The 23962-nt window shown below is 40.3% G+C and overlaps 1 protein-coding gene across 1 annotated transcript in view; it reads left to right on the plus strand.

The window, feature by feature from the left end:
• The window catches only part of LOC133550446 (uncharacterized), a 33263-nt gene continuing 9301 nt past the window's right edge, over positions 1-23962 (plus strand). Inside the window, exons 1-12 of the mRNA XM_061896428.1 lie at positions 1-114; positions 182-429; positions 496-644; positions 6507-6635; positions 6735-6896; positions 7565-7688; positions 9594-9727; positions 9788-9947; positions 10030-10130; positions 14003-14111; positions 16177-16388; positions 18250-18386. Of these exons, the coding sequence (XP_061752412.1) occupies positions 16-114; positions 182-429; positions 496-644; positions 6507-6635; positions 6735-6896; positions 7565-7688; positions 9594-9727; positions 9788-9947; positions 10030-10130; positions 14003-14111; positions 16177-16388; positions 18250-18386 (1764 nt within the window). The 5' untranslated portion in view covers positions 1-15. The remainder of the gene's footprint in view (positions 115-181; positions 430-495; positions 645-6506; positions 6636-6734; positions 6897-7564; positions 7689-9593; positions 9728-9787; positions 9948-10029; positions 10131-14002; positions 14112-16176; positions 16389-18249; positions 18387-23962) is intronic.

Here is a 23962-nt window from a genome sequence, read left to right on the forward strand (position 1 = left end):
TGAGCACACAAAAAGATGACATTCTTTAGGCTGTGCATTGTCCTCAATTTGGCGCTTGCAGTTTATTGTATTCCAGTACCACAGATTCCTACAGAAGCTGAGAGTCTGGCAGAGGTGAGATTACTTTTTCTGTTTCTGCTGAGTTGCCCCTTTTGCATGTCTTTCATCTTTCTTCCCCCAGGGTTACCTGCAGAAGTTCTTCAATCTTACGGAGGAGAGTGGCCCTCCGTCCAGACGGGGGATTAGTCCGCTGAGCAGGCGTCTGAGTGAGATGCAAAGATTCTTTGGTTTACAAATCACAGGCACGCTGGATGCGGACACCTTGGAGATGATGAAGAAGCCTCGCTGTGGCGTTCCCGACAATCATTTTGCCAGATTCTCCATCTTCGGAAACAACCTCAAGTGGCAGAAAAATAGTCTGACATACAGGTTCATGATTTCATGATCACTTAACCAAACTTTATGCTTCATATTATTTATTTATTTTACGTGCAGGATAGAGAACTACACACCAGACATGTCCCAGTCAGAGGTGGATGATTCCATAGTAAGAGCTCTGGACGTTTGGGCCAAAGTGACTCCTCTTAGATTTACTCGACTCTACAGCGGCACAGCAGACATCATGATCTCTTTTGGTCGACAATGTGAGTAGAAAAAACATTGAAAAAAGCCCCAAAAAATAATTAATACTAAACAAAAATTAAGTTCAAAGTCAGTTTGGGCCTGTCTTTCTGGGCTTTGCACTTTGTGTCTATAATGTGTAAGTGCTGAAATTGACTCGGTATAGCTTGGTTGGTAGAGTGGTCGTGCCAGCAATTTGAGGGTTCCAGGTTCAATGCCCGCTTCCTAGTTACTGCCGTTGTGTCCTTGGGCAAGACACTTTAGCCACCTGCTCCCCGTGCCACCCACACTGGTTTAAAAATCTAACTTAGATATTGGGTTTTACAATGTAAAGCGCTTTGAGTCACTAGAGAAAGGGACTATAGAATTCACTTCACTCTTTCATTTTAATCTATGAGGTTTTTTTGATTTTTTTTAGATTTTTAAAATAATATATTTTTCCTGAATATTTCAGTTAGGTTCCAAACTTTAACATTTTTTGCAAATTTGACTTTGTTGGTCCCTATATGCCAGGGTTGTCAAACTAATTTTCATTGAGGCTCACATTGTAGTCATTGCTCCCCTCAGAGGGCCGCATGTTTTTTTTTGGTTTGCTTTTGGAAACATTTGAAGTTGTGTTTCTCCATATGAATCAGTTACCTGTAAAAGACAATATAATAATAGTTAAGTTAAAATGAATTTTGATGTCAAAGTTTAATAATAATATTGTTCGAATGAAATTAGTAATGTGTAACAACCTACACCACTTGGACTCTCTACGTTTGATACATCCCCTTTTCAACCCATATTCAGTTGAATATGCTACAAAGACAACATATTTGATGTTCAAACTGATAAACTTGTTTTTTTGTTTTTTTTTTGCAAATAATCATTAACTTTAGAATTTGATGCCAGCAACACGTGACAAAGAAGTTGGGAAAGGTGGCAATAAATACTGATAAAGTTGAGGAATGCTCATCAAACACTAATTTGTAACATCCCACAGGTGTGCAGAATAATTGGGAACAGGTGGGTGCCATGATTGGGTATAAAAACACCTTCCCCAAAAATGCTCAGTCTTTCACAAGAAAAGATGGGGCGAGGTACACCACTTTGTCCACAACAGTGTGAGCAAATAGTCAAACAGTTTAAGAACAACGTTTCTCAAAGTGCAATTGCAAGAAATTTAGGGATTTCAACATCTACGGTCCATAATATCATCAAAAGGTTCAGAGAATCTGGAGAAATCACTCCACGTAAGCGGCATGGCCGGAAACCAAAATTGAATGACCGTGACCTTCGATCCCTCTGACGGCACTGTATCAAAAACCGACATCAATCTCTAAACGATATCACCACATGGGCTCAGGAACACTTCAGAAAACCACTGTCACTAAATACAGTTTGTCGCTACATCTGTAAGTGCAAGTCAAAGCTCTACTAGCCATTTATCAACAACATCCAGAAACGCCGCCGGCTTCTGGGCCCGAGATCATCTAAGATAGACTGATGCAAAATGAAAAAGTGTTCTGGGGTCTGACGAGTCCACATTTCAAATTGTTTTTGGAAATATTCGACATTTTGTCATCCGGACCAAAGGGGAAGCGAACCATCCAGACTGTTATCGACGCAAAGTTCAAAAGCCAGTATCTGTTATGTATGGGGGTAAACTAGTGCCCAAGGCATGGGTAACTTACACATCTATGAAGGCACCATTAATGCTGAAAAGTCCATACAGGTTTTGGAACAACAATATGCTGCCAACTAAGCGCCGTCTTTTTCATGGACGCCCCTGCTTATTTCAGCAAGACAATGCCAAGCCACATTCAGCACGTGTTACAACAGTGTGGCTTCGTAAAAAAAGAGCGCAGGTACTTTCCTGGCCCGCCTGCAGTCCAGACCTGTGTCCCATCAAAAATGTGTGGCGCATTATGAAGCGTAAAATACGACAGCTGAGACCCCGGACTGTTGAACGACTGAAGCTCTACATAAAACAAAAATGGGAAAGAATTCCACTTTCAAAGCTTCAACAATTAGTTTCCTCAGTTCCCAAACGTTTATTGACTGTTGTTAAAAGAAAAGGTGATGTAACACAGTGGTGAACATGCCATTTCCCAACTACTTTGACATGTGTGGCAGCCATGAAATTCTAAGTTGATTATTATTTGCAAAAATAAAATAAAGTTTGTAAGTTTGAACATCAAATATCTTGTCTTTGTAGTGCATTCAATTGAATATGGGTTGAAATTGATTTGCAAATCATTGTATTCCGTTTATATTTACATCTAACACAATTTCCCAACTCATATGGAAACGGGGTTTGTAAAATGCAAGTTTATAAGGTGTGTTATGATTTGCTGCTACATGACTTTTTGTGTTCCGTGCAAGAGGGGACAGAATAGATTTCTTGATAGTAAAGGTTGCCAACCTCTGAACTAACCTCAAAAAAGTGAGCGCTCTCACAAGATGTCTGATCAACAAGCATAAACAAACTCTTTCTCCTGGAGCGGAGAAAAGCCAAAGGTTGTTTTCTGCTGCATGCACAGACTCGCCATTAGTGTTTTTGTGCTCTTGCTGCCTGCCAAATGTTACACAACTACAACAGTGTTGCTGTCAGTCAAATGTAAAGATATGTCACAGTCAACTTTTAGTGGTCCTGAGATGTCGCTATCATATATTAGCATCATAAGCAAATTAGTATACATTCATTTCATTTGGAGTGCCCTGTCATTTATTAATTTACATTTTACTTGTGCTTTTTCACGGATCACAGTGAGATTTGTATAAAGTAGATATGTAACGATTAATAGTATTAATTAGTACTTTTTTAAATAAAATGATCAAAAAAACCCTGATTAATAGCCGCACTTTAATAAACTCACAGATGGACTGCCCCACTGGCTTAAATGCTAACATGAAAACAAGATACATTAACATCTTTCCCCATTACGAAACGTTATACCACAATCTACACTTATATAACACACAGCTGTCCGAGCAACTAAGCTATTTAATTGTGCACATTGAACCTACACAAGCTGTGCTCTCTTAGAACAGATTGATGGAACTATACGACACTACATATTTTACGATGCATTCAAGAACTAGTGAAAGAGTGGGACACCACATCACCCGTCAGAACACTTATCAGTGTCATGATCTGTGGTCTGAAATATGTTTTTGTTACATTTTGTTAGTTTTTGGACTCTTTTAGTTCCTGTTTGTGTCACACCGTTTATGCCAAGCAAGTTTTGTTTGGTTCATGTCTGATTCAAAGTTTATGCCAAGTGTTTGTTTCATGCCATAGCTTATGCTAAGTCCTAGCTTCACGTGTTTTAGGCACGCTTGCCTTTTTTGTTCTTGCCTGTATTTAGGTAGTTGGGTGATTTGCCTAAAAAATCTAATCCTACCTTCTTCACGCCTTGGTCCGGAGTATTCCGGGAGAACGAACCTCTTTAACTCGACCCTCGCCTTGACAATCAGTAAAGCATAAAAAACACAGAACATGCAAAATAGTGGTTCTATAGATTTTAGTCATTTAAAAATATCAACATTTCAGTGTTTTTAATTTCATTTTTATTTTAATTAGTCCAACAAAATAGTACACAATAATACCATAATAATACAATTCCAATTCCAAAACCAAACCCGGCCCAGCAACATTCAGAATTGCAATCGACAGAGCACTTGAGAGGACACACAAACATGACACAAAACAATCCAAAGGTAGTCAAACAAAAATGAATAATGTCAACAACAGTATCAATAGTAGGTCGTGAGTTCAAACCCTGGCCAAGTCATACCAAAGACTATAAAAATTGACCCATTTCCTCTCTGCTTGACACTCAGCATCAAGGGTTGGATTTGGGGGTTGAATCACCAAAAATTTTTCCCGGGCGCGGCCACTCCTGCTACTCATTGCTCCCCTCACCTCCCAGGGGGTGATTAAGGGTGATGGATCAAATGCAGAGAATAGTTTCGCCACACCTTGTGTGTGTGACAATCATGGGTACTTTAACTTTTTAACTTTTTAATATATATAGAAATTCCAACATAGAAGTGATTAGAAATCCCTCATTGACATTATCATCACAGCCATTTATAAAAAAATAAAATAAAAACATTTAAAAAATGAACAGTAGCGTCACAGAGGCTTACACTTGCATCACATCTCATAAGCTTGACAACACATTGTGTCCAATATTTTCCACGTTGATAAAAAGGTCATATGTTAGGTTCATTTAATAGTTAAAATTAATTTAAATAATGAATCCAATATTCCAATATAAGACTCATTATTATCTCAACTAAATGCAGTTTTTGTGTGTGGGTATGAGAACTTTTTGAGCACATTCAACAATACCATGATAATAATGATCATCGTGATCATTTTGGTGACAAGAACCGTGATAGGACATGTTCTTATCGCTACATTCTCAGTGCATAGCTATAGGCATTGCGGCCCAGTTTCCATCTTAGGTTTGGGTATTGTTTGGATTTGGAAGATTACTGTGCCGGTTCCTTGTTCTGATTCCAGTTCCCAACAGTTCGTAATTCCGATTCTCTTAAGAGGAAGGGTCTAAAACTTATAAAATTTACAATTGTTACATGCAGTATACCAAAAATATCAATCCATCCATTTTCTACCGCTTATTCCCTTTTTTTGGTGTCGCGGGGGGCGCTGGCGCCTATCTCTGCTACAATCGGGCGGAAGGCGGGGTACACCCTGGACAAGTCGCCACCTCATTGCAGGGCCAACACAGATAGACAGACAACATTCACACTCACATTCACACACTAGGGACCATTTAGTGTTGCCAATCAACCTATCCCCAGGTGCATGTCTTTGGAGGTGGGAGGAAGCCGGAGTACCCGGAGGGAACCCACGCATTCACGGGGAGAACATGCAAACTCCACACAGAAAGATCCCGAGCCTGGATTCGAACGCAGGACTACAGGAACTTCGTATTGTGAGGCAGACGCACTAACCCCTCTGCCACCGTGAAGCCCAAAATATCAATCCTTTGAACTTAAATATATGTGTTATGAAGTTTCTTTGAACAGGTGTACACGTTCACTAAGTTTAACCTTATTTTTGAAAACCTCAAAAAAAATATTAACACATATTCCATTGTTTATTTGACGGATAGGGCAGTTCCGATCAGGGTTTTATCAATCAATCAATCAAAATGTATTCATATAACCCTTAATCACAAGTGTCTCCAAAGGCTGCACAAACGACATCCTCGGCTCAGATTTCACATCAGGGCAAAAAAAAACTCAACACAATGGGAACAACGAGAAACCTTCTAGGGACCGCAGAAGTAATAATATGGACATTTCCTATGGAATCGGAATGTAAATCCTAGTTGTTCGCATCGATGCCTGAAGCCCAAGCCTACATACTAAACTCTTAAACACTTTGTACACTCTTACATGATGACGCAGAATTAGTTCACTATTGGCTTTTTACGAATGAACAACAAAGGTATGGAGGGTTTTTTGCAGAATCGTTTTTTTAGACAAGTTTGCTGTTGTCGTTAGTATTATTTTATTACTTCTTTATGTAGCAAACCGAAAATTCATTGATTTTGTAATTGGGCTAGAACATAGTGGATATTGTCACCTGGCCAAAACTAGGAATACATTTTAAAAGCTCAGCTGAAGATCCGACTTTCCCAGTCAGGAATCCACCACCTGATGCCCTGCTTCAATATTTGGCCAAATATAGGAACTTACCAGGTGACCGGCATGGGAGCAGATAGTCTGAAGGGTAACTATAATATCCCTAGAACTCGTCATTGGTTGCAGATTATCAAAGGCAGGACTTTATGCCATCACGTCAGTTAAGCCATGAAAGAAGCAGTGTGTTGGTTTGGCACCACTGATTATGTTCTTTTTGGCAGCGCATGGAGATTATTACCCCTTTGATGGCCGTGATGGAACCCTGGCCCACGCCTTCGCTCCAGCGCCTGGCATTGGTGGAGACGCCCACTTTGATGATGACGAGACCTTCACTTTCCGCTCTAATTCTGGTAAGTTATTCAGGGGTTTTTATTTTGTTGTTGTTTTTTTATGCAGAACTCCAATTATTCAAAAGCTGTAAAAATGTAATTTACTGTTTTGTGCTGCAGGATATGTTCTCTTCATGGTAGCAGCCCATGAGTTTGGTCACTCCCTCGGCTTGTCTCATTCTGATGACCCCGGGGCCCTCATGTACCCCATGTACTCGTACAGAAACCCAGACACTTTTCTTCTGCCCCAAGATGATGTCAAAGGCATCCAATCTCTTTACGGTGCGTATGGACCTTATAACCTTCCTCTAACCCAGTGGTTCTCAACCTTTTTTCAGTGATGTACCCCCTGTGAACATTTTTTTAAATCAAGTACCCCCTAATCAGAGCAAAGCATTTTTGGTTGAAAAAAATAGATAAAGAAGTAAAATACAGCACTATGTCATCAGTTTCTGTTTTATTAAATCGTATAACAGTAGTGGTCTTTCTTGAACTATTTGGAAAAAAAGATATAAAAATAACTAAAAAACTTGTTGGAAAATAAACAAGTGATTCAATTATAAATAAATATTTCTACACATAGAAGTAATCATCAACTTAAAGTGCCGTCTTTGGAGATTGTAATAGAGATCCATCTGGATTCATGAACTTAATTCCAAATATTTCTTCACAAAAAAAATAAATCTTTAACATCAATATTTATGGAACAAAAAATCTAGCTGTCAACACTGAATATTGCATTGTTGTATTTTTTTCACAGTTTATGGGCTTACATTCATATTTTCTTGAAGTATTATTCAATAAATATGTATATATAAAGGATTTTTGAATTGTTTCTATATTTAAAAATCTCACGTGCCCCTTGGCATACCTTCAAGTACCCCCAGGGGTACGCAAACCCACATTTGAGAACCACTGCTCTAACCAACCGGAAATGTTTCAACTTCCAGGTCCAAATACGGATCCTCATAAGCCTGGACCTACACCCCCCACCACCCCTGATGCTTGCGACTCAACCATGGTTTTAGATGCTGTCGCCACTCTGCGTGGAGAGATGCTCTTCTTCAAAGACAGGTATCAGCGAAGGACTAAAATTTGCAATTCCAGCATGTATGGAGTGTGTGGATGTTGGAACAATTTGAATCGGATGAGAAATGTGGGATATGGAGAGGTTTGTATATTGTTCATTCATTTTCAATGGGGGTAAATTCCTGGTAATTCAAGGTAATCAGGGAATTTTCGGAACAGGGTACCATGCTGGCTTGAATGTCCAGGGGGAGTGGAGTGTGTGGATGTTAAAACAGTTCAAATCAAATGAGAAATGTGGGATATGTTAGATTGTATAATGCCCATTCATTGCCACAGGGAGAACATTTTGAGAAAAACAGGAATTTTGGAAAAGGGAAAAATATGTTTTGTGTTCAATATATTAGGACAGTAGTGTAGGTGGATGGTTGAAATGTCGGAATTACACACATTTTAGAGAATTAAGCGCATTGCAGAACTGTAAATGCATCCATTCATTTGAATAGGAATTTCCTGGAAATTTGGAAATTTCGAGAAAACCGGAACATTTTCAATATATTGATAATAGCACAATTGTTCTAGATGTTAATAATGGGTTTGTGATGACCGGGTCGCTTCGTGATGTGGGGTTTGTTCTCCCAGGAATGCAGATCAGGCTTCAGACACAGCGTGCAGGCGGGAACAAATTATTTATTTAGAAATAAATCAGACGGTAACAAAGAAAAACGTGCTCATAGCACTTAAGGCAAAAACTAAAGGAGGTAACGTGGAAGCTAGAAGGTAAAAAGAGCCTAGCGTGGAAGATAGCAGGTACAGAGCAGGAGACAAACATCATCATCTGTTGTATGAAACAATCTAGGAAGCCAACCCGAGTGAGACCAGGGCATGGACTTAATAGCCCTCTGATTAGTGCCCGGGCAACAGGTGCGCGTCCCGAACACTAACCTGAGGCAGTTGAAAGTAATCTGCCGTCATGGCAACTGAGACACACAAACTCAAATGAACCGAAAACGTAAATAGATTGTGATCCGGGTAGCGGATCATAACAGGGTTGGTGTTGGAATTTGTTGGAATCGATTGAAAAATATTGATGAAGTGACAGTTTGAATTGAAAATGGGTATTTCGGAATTCTTGGAATTTCGAGAAATCCGGGAATTTCGGGAAGTCTGGGAATATGTACAAAAACCAAAAGGTAATTTTGTTGTCCCAACGAAGATAAATTATTTGTTATAAATGGTTAAAAAATATGGAATATGAAAACTTTCCAGCAAGAGTTAAAATCAGGACTTTCGAAAACTGTAAATTCTGAAAATCCCTGGATTTTTTATTTATTTTTGTTAACCTGGATCGTAGTTTGGTTTTTCAAGGTGAGTTGTGTGTGTGGGTGGTTTAAGGGTTCTTAATGGGTGAGAAATGTGGGAGTTATGCAAGTCCACAAAATGGCCAATTCATTTTCAATGGGTAAAAATGTCCCGGAAAACCGGGAATTTGGGATAATCGCGAATGTTTTGTAAAAAAAAAAAATATTGTGACCATAGATTCCCGGTCAAGCCAAACATAAAGATACTTGAACGTTTCTCTTCGAATGAAATTTTGGGGCTGTACAATAATAAACTGATTCATTTTTGGTGTAGAAAACTGCTTTTGTTGACAACACTATCATTAAAAAACATTTTTAAACCTGCACGTGTGGCTGCGGTGCCGTGTCTGACAGTGGGAGCGCTAGGAAGCGACTTCCGCACACGCCATCTTGCTTTTAAAAAAGTGACAGTGGTTCTTCCACATCGCTACTCCCCTCTCATGCAGCATTCATCTGAATTGATTGCACATGAGTCATGGTCAATTATGCAAACTAGATGATGAAGTCCTTGAGCCCACATCCTTGAGTAGGTTGCAGTCACGTAGGAAACACCAATAAACATTTTGAAATGACTTTGCTTGTGTGACCCCAGGTTCTTCTGGCGAAGCTACCCTCAGAGCAGATCGCCTCAGCAAAGTCTCATCACCAGTTTTTGGCCCAACGCTCCTGCCGACATCGACGCTGCTTACGAGAGTCAGCAGTCAGACAAAATCTACATCTTCAAAGGTACTTTGTATTTTTTTGCATTTTTTGCAATATATTTCATTGTCTGACGTCTGCCTGCAGACCGTCAAGTGTGGGCTTTCTCTGGCTACGATCTGGTCCGAGGCTTTCCCAAAACACTCAGCAGCTTTGGTCTGCCTAGAAGTGTGAAGAAAATCGACGCAGCTTTATATGACGTGCAATCAAGAAAAACTCTGTTTTTCGTCGGCAGTAATTACTACAGGTAAGTTTGAAGTTTGAATCATTATTTTTAGAAAAAAATATTTCATGGTCTTCCGTTCACCTTTTTTAAATTATTTTTTCAGTTTCGATGAGGCTGCGAACAGTGTGGACTATGGGTTCCCCAAACTTATTCATCAGACCTTTGCTGGCCTGGATAAAGTGACGGCAGCTTTCCAGTATCGAGGTGAGTAAAGTATTATAAAAGCAAATAGAGTTTGTACTTTTAGTGAAAAACTAGTGCAGAGTTTTAAAAAGTTTTAACAAAATTTAAAGTGATCAATAATACTTCAATATTAAGTTTTATCTGCCCAAGCGTGTTTCTATAGGTGATGTACTAAGAGATGCACAATTAATAACAAGTGCAAAAGTCATGCAAAGCGCCCTATTTAAATTAGGATTTTGCATTGTGATAGCAAAATTACTTTCACTCGTTTAAATAGATGATGTTCTTTGAACTGGGTACCAAAAGTTGTTTTTTGGGCTCAGCTTATGTGTCATCTATTTTTGACCCCCCTCTGGGCTAAATTGGTCCCCTTTCCTGAGTGACCCCCCCCAACCCCGCCCCCCCTTCTGGGCAAACGACACCCTCTCCCCTTCACAGGACTTTGGGTATTCATTCCACTGGTGTACTGAATGTTAATGAACATGGAGGGTGGGACTTCTGAGAATGTATAATTGTCATTTCATATTCTAAAGGAGTTAGAACAAGCTGGAACGAACGGATGTGTCGTTCTGGTTTGGTCTCGCTTTGCAAAGCTTGTTATTATTTGTTTGTTACTTTAATAAATTATTTTAAAGCTATTTGTCACTAAAAGATCGTCTTTAAGAAATTTCCACGACAGTATGTACTGCCAGCCGTCACAATGGAGACACTCATTTCCCTCCACCTTCATATTATCATTCCTGTAGCATTTACTATGTTGTGGACAATGCAACACACAAATATAACATGCATCATATTTTCTGGACTATTAGAAACTCTTCGAGTGTGATTTTACTTTTTATTATTTAGCACGCCGAAAGTATTCTGATGGTGCCTGTGATGGTGCGCTGGAATGATCAAAATGCAAAAAAAAATGCATGGTGCTATAAGTTTTTTAAATATAGGAAGTATACTTAGGGTAGTATAATAATGGAAATTTGAACAGATACCAAAAACCGATAATTTACAGACCTTTACAACCGATAACCGATATTTATTTATATGTGTTTACAAAAGATTGCCCATAACAAAACATACAAATCTAAAGTACGGATAAGGATAATTTCAACTTATATTTTTTTAATTAATTAACAAAAATGTGTTACAAATACATTACCTACTATAATTTTGACCCATGCAAATAGTTAGAATCATTGCGTAGAGCAAAATAATTTTGAAATGTTATTGATATTTCATCTTTTCAGTGATTTAATTGATAGACAACCAGCAACTTAAACAATCTGAATATGATTTCAAAAAATGAAAAAAAAACAAACACACTCAAACACAACAAATAAATGAGGCCAATTTAATTATCCAATCCACTTTATATATATATATAGCACATTTAAATGTTTCCAAAGGGCTGCACAACAATATTATAAACAACATTCAAATACTAACCTGAGCTCCACCAATGACTGAATGAAAAGAAAAAAGAAAATTTATAACAATAAATAAAAATAAATAAATACAAATTAAACCAATATAAAAACAATATAAAATAAATATGATTAAAAACAAGTTTAAGGGTGAAACCAATTAAAACAGTAAATAGAAATCAAAATTTTAAAACACAGACGGCAACCGAGGACTAAACTACTCACGTAGTGTTAAAAGCCAGAGAATAAAAATGGGTCTTAAGACGAGACTTAAAACACTCCACTGTGGGAGCAGTTCGAATATGGAAGGGCAGAGTGTTCCAGAGCTTAGGGCCAACCACAGAGAAGGCCCTGTCTCCCCTAGTTTTAAGTCCGGTCTTGGGCACCACGAGTTGGAACTGGCTCTCGGATCTCAGAGCGCCAAATTAAGCCAAAAGGATTCTGCATTCTGCATCGATACCAGTGGAGTCATCTCTCTTGTTGAAAAATATGAAATGCATGTAAATACAATTGCATTTTTCCCTGAATGTAACAAAGAATATATAGAATGTTAAATTGCACTTTTTTACTCTAAGAAATCCTAAAAGTTACAGTTGCCTGTGCCACCGGAAGAACCATGAAATTAAACATCAACAACTCATTTTGTTGTCAAGTTGATTCCCCCTTGGGTATTTCCTTTTAAACTGTTACCTCTTATCAAACGCTTTCTCGTCACCTGTGGCTTTATGTTTGCTGCGGTCACCGTTAATAACGCTCGGTCTCGATTTAGCAGGACAGGTAGCCTTGTATTGCTTCCATAAATATTCCCATTAGTGATTTTTTTTAAGATGACTTATCCGATTTGATTGTGTTAAAGCGTGTTTTTAACCCTCCGTCTAATTTCTGCAGAACACGTTTTACAAAACGATAAGTCAAATGTCTTCTTTGGAAATGTTGAAGAAAGCCCACACCGGTCGGTATCTGCTGCGCAATGATGCAGTATCATGATATCGCAAACATGCGACCAGACAGTGGGGGAAGGGTTGAGGAGCCAGGCAGCAGCAACGCCACAACAGAGAGACCAACTGCAAACACAGAGATGATAAGCCTTTATTATTATCAACTTGTTTTATCAGTTGATTTTTCATTAGCGGAATCAATGTGACATCATAATTGCCGTTAGGATAATTATCAGATGCATCCGTAGAAATATTGATTATTTTTAGCGTCTGCTTGCTCCAAAACAGCCATTGAGTCAAAGATACAATTTGGGTACAGATGACATGTATGCTATTTTTATAACTGACATTAATGTGTCGATTGATAACACGGAGGATTGTCTCTCTCCATCGTCTGTCACATCGCAGCGATCGCCTCCTTCTGACCGTGTTGCGGCAATTTGTGCGTAACTGTGCTACCTTCTTTTAACAAAGCAATTGGGAGTTGCACATTTTCTTCTATGGTACGCAGCTTCCTCTGGGGCTTGGTTCCTCTGCCAGGAGCCTGACAAGGCGCAGAACATTTGGATGACATCGTAGGGCTTCTAATAAATAAATAAATAAAACATAAAACTGTGACTCTGAACAGGATCATCTGTATGTAAGATGGATTAAGGATAGAAATGTCCTATATGGCTTTTTTGCCGATATTCGATATTCTGATATTGTCCAACTCTCAATTACCGATACCGATATATACAGTCGTGGAATTAACAAATTATTATGCCTAATTTTTTTGTGTTGCCCCGCTGGATGCATTAAACAATGTAACAAGGTTTTCCAAAATAAATAATTTCAAGCAATGGAAAAAAATGCCAACATGGCATTGCAATATTTATTATTGAAGTTACAAAGTGTAATATTTTTTTTCAACATGCCTCAAAACAGCAGCTTGGAATTTGGGACATGCTCTCCTTGAGACGGCATGAGGAGGTTGAGGTGGGCAGGGGTGCATATTGTAGCGTCCCGGAAGAGTTAGTGCTCCAAGGGGTTCTGGGTATTTGTTCTGCTGTGTTTATGTTGTGTTACGGTGCGGATGTTCTCCCGAAATGTGTTAGTCATTCTTGTTTGGTGTGGGTTCACAGTGTGGCGCATATTTGTAACAGTGTTAAAGTTGTTTATACGGCCACCCCCAGTGTGACCTGAATGGCCGTTGACCAACTATGTATTGCATTCATATGTGTGTGAAAAGCTGTAGATATTATGTGACTGGGCCGGCACGCAAAGGCAATGCCTTTAAGGTTTATTGGCGCTCTGTACTTCTCACTACATCCGTGTACACAGCGGCGTTTTAAAAAGTCATAAATTTTACTTTTTGAAACCAATACCGATAATTTTTAAACCGATATCGATGATTTCGGATATTACATTTTAAAGCATTTATCGGCCGATAATATCGGCAGTCCGATATTATCGAACATCTCTAATTGAGGAGCAAAACGAGCGCTTAAAAATGAAAGAAAGTATAAGCTGACAATGAAAGTGTGATTTGCAGGTTTCACATACATCTACAGCGGGCCCTACATGTTTGAGTACGACTTGAAGACCGGGAGATTGTTCCGCGTGCTGAGGAACAGCTACTTCCTGCGCTGCACCAACTACTAAAGGGACTTTTTCGATGTATATTTCTCTTAAATATTTCTCCATGTAGATGGAAACAACTGACATAATTGTACAATATGTGTTTTTCATCAATCCTGTTTGTAACATGAATATATACAAATAAAATGTGATTATTTGTAACCTGGCCTTTGTCTATGGCTGGCATAATGTCTCCAGCTTGTAGACTTTTATCATTATCGCATCAGTAAGTGTATTCAGTCCCTCATCATTTTAATCAAAGATAGAAATTGATAACATCTCATATGTCCAATTCACGCTTGCAATGCCGTTTTATTAGGGATGTGCTAATCGATCAGCCACCGATCAGTATTTGGTGATCTATTGCCGATTATTGCTTTTTAATGCGGATCACAAAGCGATCCCCTCTGGCGAACACTGTATTTATTAGTAATCCCCCGACAGCAGCATCTAATTATGTGCCTCCATACATAGTGTTGAGCCCCTTCCAAATATGATAGATAACTGTATTTCTGTCACGTGTGACGTGTCGGGTCGAGGTTTGTTCTCCCGGAATGCAGGACGGACAGCTCCGGACGACAGCGTGAGGTAGGAGATGATTATTTAATCATACAAGTACCAAAAAGACAGAAACAAACAAAGGAAAAACGTGCCCATTCATTATTAACTCGAAAATGTAACAAAAATAACAAAGGGTATAAACAAAAGGCGCTTTCAGCGGAGGTACAAGACTTGGCTATGAAAACAAAACTATTACTACAACATAAATTATTGACATAAAACAAAACTTGCAAACTATGGCATGAATAACGAAAACTTACTTGGAACGAGAAAGGGAGCATGGATCATCGGCATGGATAACAAGGGTGTGTAGAGGTTGATGTCGCCAGACCGACTGTCTGGCAACTACAGGCTTAAATAGGACTGTGGTGCTTAACAGTTGCTTGAGTCCATGTCAATCAGGTGCATGACATGAAAGGTGAAAACTAATGAGTTGTCATGGTGACAAAAACAAACAAGAGTGCAAAATGAGTCCACAACCAAACAGAACGTGGACAAGTCGCCATCGCCTCCTCATCGCAGGGCCAACACAGATAGACAGACAACATTCACACTCACATTCACACACTAGGGACCATTTAGTGTTGCCAATCAACCTATCATCAGGTGCATGTCTTTAGAGGTTGGAGGAAACCGGAGTACCCGGAGGGAACCCATGCAGTCACGGGGAGAACATGCAAACTCCCCACAGAAGGATCCCGAGCCCGGGATGGAACCAAGGACAACTCAGGACATTGTTCTTAATCTTCAAATTAATTAAGAAGGCTGATTATTAGAACGAGAATATATAGTGTCTCTAAAGTAGGTGTGTCCTGATCTGATATTGATATCAGGTTCCGGTTCAATATCAGCAAAAAATGTGGATTATATCAGCTTGCATGTAAAATGCATGTAAAAGGATTGGCCAGGCTAGGATCGCTTACCTACAACTAAAGGACATCTGGAACGGAGAAAACACCTAGCCATGAAAACAAAGATAAGGATATTAAAAACAGCATAGTGAAGGCAGTCCTACTCCATGGTGCTGAGACAAGGAGGACCACTGCAAACACCACCAACAAAATCCAGTCAATCATCAACACCAGTGTACGTCAACTCCTCCAGATCCTCTGGCCTAACACCATCGACAACCAAGAACTGTGGCAACGCACCGACCGAAAACCAGCAGAGGAAGAGATCCCTCAAACCACATTGCCGTTGGATAGGCCATATTGTCCGTAAACCAGGCCTCAAAAACCACAAGGCAGTCCCTCAAGGGTAAAAGAAGGAGAGGTAAGCAATGAAACACATGTTGGCTCAAGACTGAGATGCTTGAGGAACTCTTGTAGACGCCCTGAGCCCCAGAAGGGGTAATAGGTGTAAGTAAGAAAGTACATAAAATGTGTTTACTTGTGCAAAGCTGGATAACAAGTTAACATGTAAATGTCCTCCAACAAGCACACAAGGTTGGTCTTTCACAAATTAATTTCTAAAAAGTAATTTACAAAAGGTAATCATGGTAGGTTATATGTTGCGGCACATGCGCAGTTTGCGTCTCCCTCCGATGCGGGACCTTCCAGAGGACCCGCTGACAGCGCACTCGGACACGCCCCCGCCCACGCTAAGCGCAGCACGCCCACTCAGCGACAAGCCTGCACTCATTTATCAATCTGCTCACCTGGTTCTGATGAGGGCAAGATCAAAAAAGGACCAATGGACCCAAGGATCGGCGAGGGAACTTAGTTCTCATATGGTGAACCGTAAGTGAAGCTCTCTGCGCTATTCTTGTTTCCTCTCCATGGCTTGAATTGCATGGGACTCGTACCGATGCCATATCAGCGAGGCCACGAAGGCAGAGCTCAAAAGGGGCTACAACCTTACAATGACTGTTATATCTGGAGGTTGCACAAAGTACCTGCAGGCCCCCGATGTTGTGTGGAATGGCCCTTTCAAAGCGCAGCACCGTGACTACTATGATAACTGGATGGCTGGTGATAAAGACAAGACCTACACCAAGTCAGGGAACCTGAGAGCCCCTTCCCGCCGCATCCTGCTCGCCTGGGTCCTGCTCGCCTGGGATGGTCTGGATCGGGACACTGATCAACTCATTCAAAATAAGCTGGCTGGCTGTGGGTATGTGCGTGTGTGTGTGCGCGTGTTGTAAACTGTAGCCATAGCTGATTGTTGCTTTCTGGTATCCTACAAGGTATGTGGGCTGACGGTGGCAGCTGATGGGAGTGAGGACCAGCTCATTTACTGCCTTAAGGAGGGACAGCCATGTCAGGCAGGCAGAAAGATGCTGTTGAGGGCTGGACAGCAGGGTGCTGCTGTGGTTCAGGAAGAGGAGGAGAGTGATGAGAAACAGCAGTTCCTCAATGAACTTGTGATTGAAGAGGAGGATGATGATGACGGGGGTGAGGGAGAGGAGGGGGAGGTAGAGGAGGAGGAAGAAGGAGAGGAGGAGGAGGATGATGACTGGGTTTGAGTTGCATTTGGGGTTGCGTTTGCTGCAGTATTATTGTTTTGATGGTTTTATTGAGTACTTGGTACCATAATTTAATTTTTCCTGTATGCTGCTTTATTTAAAACTTGGAATACTGTAGCCTTTATTTTATTTAAATTACACTATTATTGTTCTGTTTTGATGGTGGGTTTTATACTTAAGTACTTGGTAGCATAATTGTATTTTTCCCGGTAGGCTGCTTTATTTAAAAACTTTATTTATTTTCAGTATTGGTATTCTATTTGACAATTGTTGCACTACTGCCATGTTGATGCCTTGTTGATCTCTTGTCTTTTGATAGTCTTGTTTTTTTGTTTGTATGTTTACATAGCTTTTATATGTAAAGTTTTTTATACGGAAAAAAAAAATACTGGACAGTAACTCTTGTAACCAAATAATGGCCTGGTGCAAAAATAAATAAAAGCCTTGTGCAAATAACCGCCTGCTTCTTTTAAACGCCCGTTTCCAAAAATGATTTTGTGAATTAAACGCCCGGGCTTCTATATATAGGATATATATATATATATATATATATATATATATATATATATATATATATATATATATATAACAAATACTTGAAAATATATACACCCCCCCCCCCCACACACACACACACACCTCCACACACACCCCCACCCCCCTTAAGACGTAAGTCTTCCATATCTGCGTTGTATCAGAAGTGGACAACCCTATTCCAAAGTTTCCCCAACATGTTCCATTGGCTTTTTGATTTCGTCTTTCTGACGATTCAGTTTATGGAGCAGATTAGGATTAGATTTGTAGTGCCTTTTCACCAGATCTGAAATATGCATGTGGCAGAAAAAGTGTAGAAAGGAAAAACAGTGGAAGGTAAACAGAAACTCTGCATTTTGATCCTGTCATAATATGTTTGCAGGTACAAACTAGTTGAGCAATGAAGCTCATTTTACCAAACTCAGTGTTATCTCAGTGTTGATCTAAATAATGACAATTTACATATTTCTTCAGAAGGTGCTTGTTCAGACAGTCAGCGGAATGCTCCGTGCCCAGTCTTGCATCTTTCTCTGCTCTTAACCTCCCATCTCAAATACTTTAGCAGGAAATAATTGAGGACTTTGCAAGTGTGCAGAGCTAAGACGTATTCTCTATCTGCAGGACAATAACTATGGAAGCTCCATGGACTGTCAAGGCTGTCATCATGATGGTGACGATAGCAGTGTGTACAGCTGTGCCTGCCGTCCTCGACAGCCAAGAGGATGTCGCTAAAGCCCAGGTAACATGCAAACGACAGTGCTGCTGGTTTGTTTGACCTGGGTCTATGAGACAATCACTTTGGGAAATTAAGTGAGATTACTTTGTGTTATTAAAACACTCTCAAAGGTTATCAATTTGGCTTGTTGTACTAGTTGGAGTTCATGTCATAGTTAGTGCCTTGCATTAATACGTTCATTTTCATATGTAAGTGTAGGGTTGTTGAATATCAGTTCATGATCCAAAGCCTTCCAAATCATGTGTCAGTCATGTTGTATAATAAGGGTGTCCCGATCTGATTTTAGTATTGAATAAAAAAAACGTTTTTATCTTTGCTTACATCAAAAATATACGATACAAGTGCCGTTGCAAGCAATCCTGTGAAGTATTCCCTTGTGTAAAGCTGGACAAGTTAAATGTCCTCCAATAAACACACAGGGTTTGTCTTTTCTTGTATTTTAGTCAAGTCATTTTCAAAAAGTAAACATGGTAGCCTATAGGCTACTAGGAGCTAGCAGCTACACAAGCTAGACATACGTGATAAGTCTCCATAATTGAGCAATATTAAAGTCTAAAACACAACATTTGTCAATATAAACAAGTATTAATGAAATAAAATGATACATGAATATACAAAGTCTCCAAGGCAGACGCATATTAGAAAGTGTCCAGTTAGAAACGTGTCTGGATCATTTAATTTACTGCGTCATGGGCTTAATCTAATGAATTGTTGTGACCCTCGAGGTATCACCAAATCAGAAAGTACTACTCCACTTCAGTTTAATGTCGGCATAAGTCTTGTCTGTCAAAAGGTTAATGTTTTCCATGCCGACCATTGTTCCCTTGGAAATTCCACTCTATCAAACCTTTTTTAACACATCAACCAATCAAAACAATCTAAACAACCAGTCAACAGTGAGAATTAATAGCAGGTTGAGCGTTGAGGCCGTGGGTGTTGTTGAGGTTTGTTCAGCCCTGGGACTCCCTTTAGGTTAAGGCTGCCTTGGCTGGGCTATCTATGAGCCAGAGACAAAATATATCCAAACATTCATTAAAGTAAAATTAAAAATAGGGCAACAAGAGAGATATTTCACACTTCTCTTTTGTAAAGTAAATATGTCCAACAGATATGTGCATCTACATCAGGGGTGTCAAACTCAAATACAGAGTGGGCCAAAATTCTAAACTGAACAAAGCCGCGTTAAAATGTTAAGTTGTTCAACTTTGGCCCGTTGAACAACTTAACATTTTAATAGGGACCCAAACAAGTTTTGCATTGAATATTGAACAAGCAAGGCTTATATAAATTTATAGTGACATGCAAAATCGAGTTTTGTTGGTAGCGGGGGTGTATATTGTAGCGTCCCGGAAGAGTTAGTGCTGCAAGGAGTTCTGGGTATTTGTTCTGTTGTGTTTATGTTGTGTTACGGTGCAGATGTTCTCCCGAAATGTGTTTGTCATTCTTGTTTGGTGTGGGTTCACAGTGTGGTGTAACAGTGTTAAAGTTGTTTATACAGCCACCCTCAGTGTGACCTGTATGGCTGTTGACCAAGTATGCCTTGCATTCACTTGTGTGTGTGTAGAAGCCGCATATATTACGTGACTGGGCCGGCACACTGTTTGTATGGAGGAAAAGCGGACGTGACAACAGGTTGTAGAGGATGCTAAAAGCAGTACCTTTAAGGCACGCCCCCAATATTGTTGTCCAAGTGGAAATTTGGGAGAATGGTTGCCCCGGGAGATTTTTTGGGGGGGGGGCACTGAAATTCGGAATTCTCCTGGAAAAATCGGGGGGGTTGGCAAGTATGAAAACTAGCATTGAATACGGTGATACAGCGGCACCGCTACTGTATAATACCGGCGGGCCAGCTCTAATGTTAATTTATTATTGCCTCAAGGGCCAAATGAAATTACACGGCGGGCCAAACTTGGCCCGCAGGCCAGAGTTTGACACCCATGATCTACATCAACGATATGATATGCCTGAGCGACTGCATAGGACTGATTTATTTTATATCTTTAACCTTTAGACAGATTGTGGAAGCTGGCAGGCCGAATCCGTAGTTTAGGGACCCCTAATTTAGAGTCTCCAATCAACCAGTGCTTTTACATTTCTTTTCTGTTACGAAGAATACGTGATTATTACATTTTTAACAGAAGTGTAGATAGAACATGTTGAAACAGAAATTAACAATAAATGGACAAGTAGATGGATAATCCATTTTTTACTGCTTTTCCCTTATAATTTTGACAAAATAATACAATCAGAATTGACACAATATGTTACTGCATACATCAGCAGACAAATTAGGAACTTTAGTTTACTTACTTACTACTAAAAGAGAAGTTGTCTAGTATGTTTTATATCTTATTTAATGACAAAATTGTTAATCGATTGCAATAAGAAACATGTTTAATATATCAGAAGATCATCTGTAAAAAAATAAAGGCAATAATGAAATTTTTGTGGTGCCCTTTATTTTGAAAAGTATCGAAAGACATGTGAGTACTGGTCCTGGCACCACAATATTGGTATCGGGACAAACCTAGTTTTGAATATAGAAAAATAAAACACTATTTAAATAAAGACTCAAATCTTTGGTGTAACGCTAGATGGAGCCAGCGTGCCACTGTTTTGAGAATCACTAGCATAGGCAATTGTGTAATAATATTATGAGGCGATTATACATTTATGTTGGGACAAGCTGTAGAAAATGGATGGATGGATGGATGGATGGATGGATGGATGGATGGATTATTACATTGTGAACGGCTCCCTGCCGCCATCTTGTTGGTTGCATGGATCAAACAAGAACGACATCGCTTCGCACAGGTTTGACTCTTTATTTTTCAATAAAGCGGCTTGCAGGGTCAGTTGGTCGCTCTTTCAGCTCCTCCTTCTCTGCTCGCGCCGGGTTTCTTTTCAGTCTCCGTCTTCCTGTGCTCGTCTCGGTCGCTCCGGGGCTCTCGGTTGTTCTCGGTTGTTCTCGCTCGTCTGATCGTCTGTCCAGTCTCCTACTACTTCTGCCACGATCGCTCCTCTTTCGCCCATTTTATTCTGCAGCAGAAGATGTAACGATTGAGCGCAGGTGTGTGGTGTACGCACCTGACGTTGATGGCTGCACTGCCGCTCCAGGTGTGCCCCGCCTCGCCGTTCTGCTGCATGCCCCGCCTCCTGGCCGCCATCTTGGTCAGGACAACCATTTGCCCTGTCCCGCTGTCGGCTCGTCGGCTCTGCCTCTCCACATACATATTTACTGTTACAATCTGTGATGTGGCCCTCTGTTACCACCTGTTACACCTGGTCACTGTTGGTTTTGCTTTTTGGGAATTTTTTTTTTTTTCGGTTCTTTCAGTCTTGCACATAATTGTTGTTTCCCCCTCCTGTGCTGTCTGCTTAGCACTGTCTGCTTCACTTGAAGGTGATTAGTGATTACGTGTTCCAGGCCGACTTTACGTAGGGGACAAATACATTTCTTGCCCCCTCAAATTGAAATTTTGGAAGTTGAGAAAGTACATTTAAATACATAAAATTGATGATGTAGATGCCCATATCGACTGTACAAATTTACTTTAAAAAAGAGAAGTGTTGGATGCTTCACTTTTTGCTTTGATTGTATTTGACTTTATTAAATGTATTTATATTATCATTCGGTGCAGCCGGGCCGGAGCAGGAGGGGATAGAACCTTTGCTGGCATTTAAACAGCAACTCCCAGTTCCCTCCTCCAATCACATCACTTCATTGTTAAATGTCCCAGCTGTCTCCAATCCACCTAACAGTTTAGGGAGAATGACAGCAACCCTATTAAACATGCACTTTAAGAAGCAAGAAATCTACAAACACCACACTATGGTTAAAACTGCGTAACAATAAAAGCACACAATTATATAAAAATATAAAATCACACAACACAAAAACACACCATGTAAAATATAAAACCACACTTAAAACATGTCTTCTTGGTGAACAGAGTGTGACATCCATCCATCCATCCATCCATTTCTACCGCTTCTTCCCTTTGGGGTCACGGGGGGCGCTGGTGCCTATCTCAGCTACAATCGGGCGGAAGGCAGGGTACACCCTGCACAAGTCGCCACTTCATCGCAGGGCCAACACAGATAGACAGACAACATTCACACTCACATTCACACACTAGGGCCAATTTATTGTTGCCAATCAACCTATCCCCAGGTGCATGTCTTAGGAAGTGGGAGGAAACCGGAGTACCCAGAGGGAACCAACGCAGTCACGGGGAGGACATGCAAACTCCACACAGAAAGATCCCGAGCCCGGGATTGAACCCCAGATTACTCAGGACCTTCGTATTGTGAGGCAGACGCAGTAACCCTTTGCCACCGTGAAGCCCCAGAGTGTGACAATTATGTGTATTTGTAATCTAAATAAGTCTCAAAAATGTTTAAATCAAACCGTGTATGGATTCTGTTTAGTTATGTTCTGTTCATTTTTGACTCCATTAGTTCCTGTTTTTGCGCACCCTGGTTTGTTTTAGTTTCCATGACAACTCATCAGTTTCATCTGTCATGTGTTCACGACTCACGCACCTGATCTGTTTGGACTCACACACCTGTCGATAATCACGTCACTATTATTTAAGCCATAGTTGCCAGGTAGTCGGCCTGGCGACATCACCCTTGATGCACCCTTGATATACTCCTGACATTATTCATTTCTTGCTCTGCACATGTTGGATCTGTTGTTTTTGCTCGGTCCACGCTATAGTTTTCGTCACCGTAAGTGTTTTTGTTTTTGACCATAGTTCAGGCTATGTGTTTACGTTTTTGTTTTCTTAGCCAAGTTTGTGTCCCCGCACTGTGCGCGCCTTTTGTTTGTACTTTGTTAGTGTTAAAATTAAATCATGTCTTTACCTTCACGCCTTGTCCAGTCCAGTCGAATTTGCACCATGGGAAAACAAACCGTGCCAAAGTCTGAGTCTTGACAGTGGAGGCATTGCAGAGATATTTATAAAACACTCTTGCCTTCCTTCCTACGTTCAAGTGTGATATCTGCAGATTGTCCATATATGGTAGACATACACTCAAACATCAATGAAGGAAAAAGCTGTTTGTTTTAACCAGCGCAGGTCACTACACTAATTTTCAGCCTCATCTGAAGTAAAAAGTGTCTTACTTTGAACTTTTATGACTAGGGGCAATGTGCCTTTATCTGTGAAGAAGTTGCTTCGAGTTTGTAATTAATACCACATGTTACACATTTTTACATTCTTGTGTAATATGCACATGATTAAGTTCTACAGAATAATATTCCATCCATCCATTGTCTACCGCTTGTCCCTTTCGGGTCGCGAAGGGTCCTGGAGCCTATCTCAGCTGCATTCGGGCGGAAGGTGGTGTACAACCTGGACAAGTCATCACCTCATCACAGGGCCAACAAAGATAGACGGATAAAATTTGCACTCACATTCACACACTAGGGACCATTTAGTGTTGCCAATCAACCTATCTCCAGGTGCATGTCTTTGGAGGTGGCAGGAAGCAGGAGTACCCGGAGGGAACCCACGCATTCACTAGGAGAACATGCAAACTCCACACAGAAAGACCCCGAGCCCGGGGATCGA

This window comes from Nerophis ophidion, linkage group LG04, assembly GCF_033978795.1.
Source record: "Nerophis ophidion isolate RoL-2023_Sa linkage group LG04, RoL_Noph_v1.0, whole genome shotgun sequence".
Classification (NCBI taxonomy): domain Eukaryota; kingdom Metazoa; phylum Chordata; class Actinopteri; order Syngnathiformes; family Syngnathidae; genus Nerophis; species Nerophis ophidion.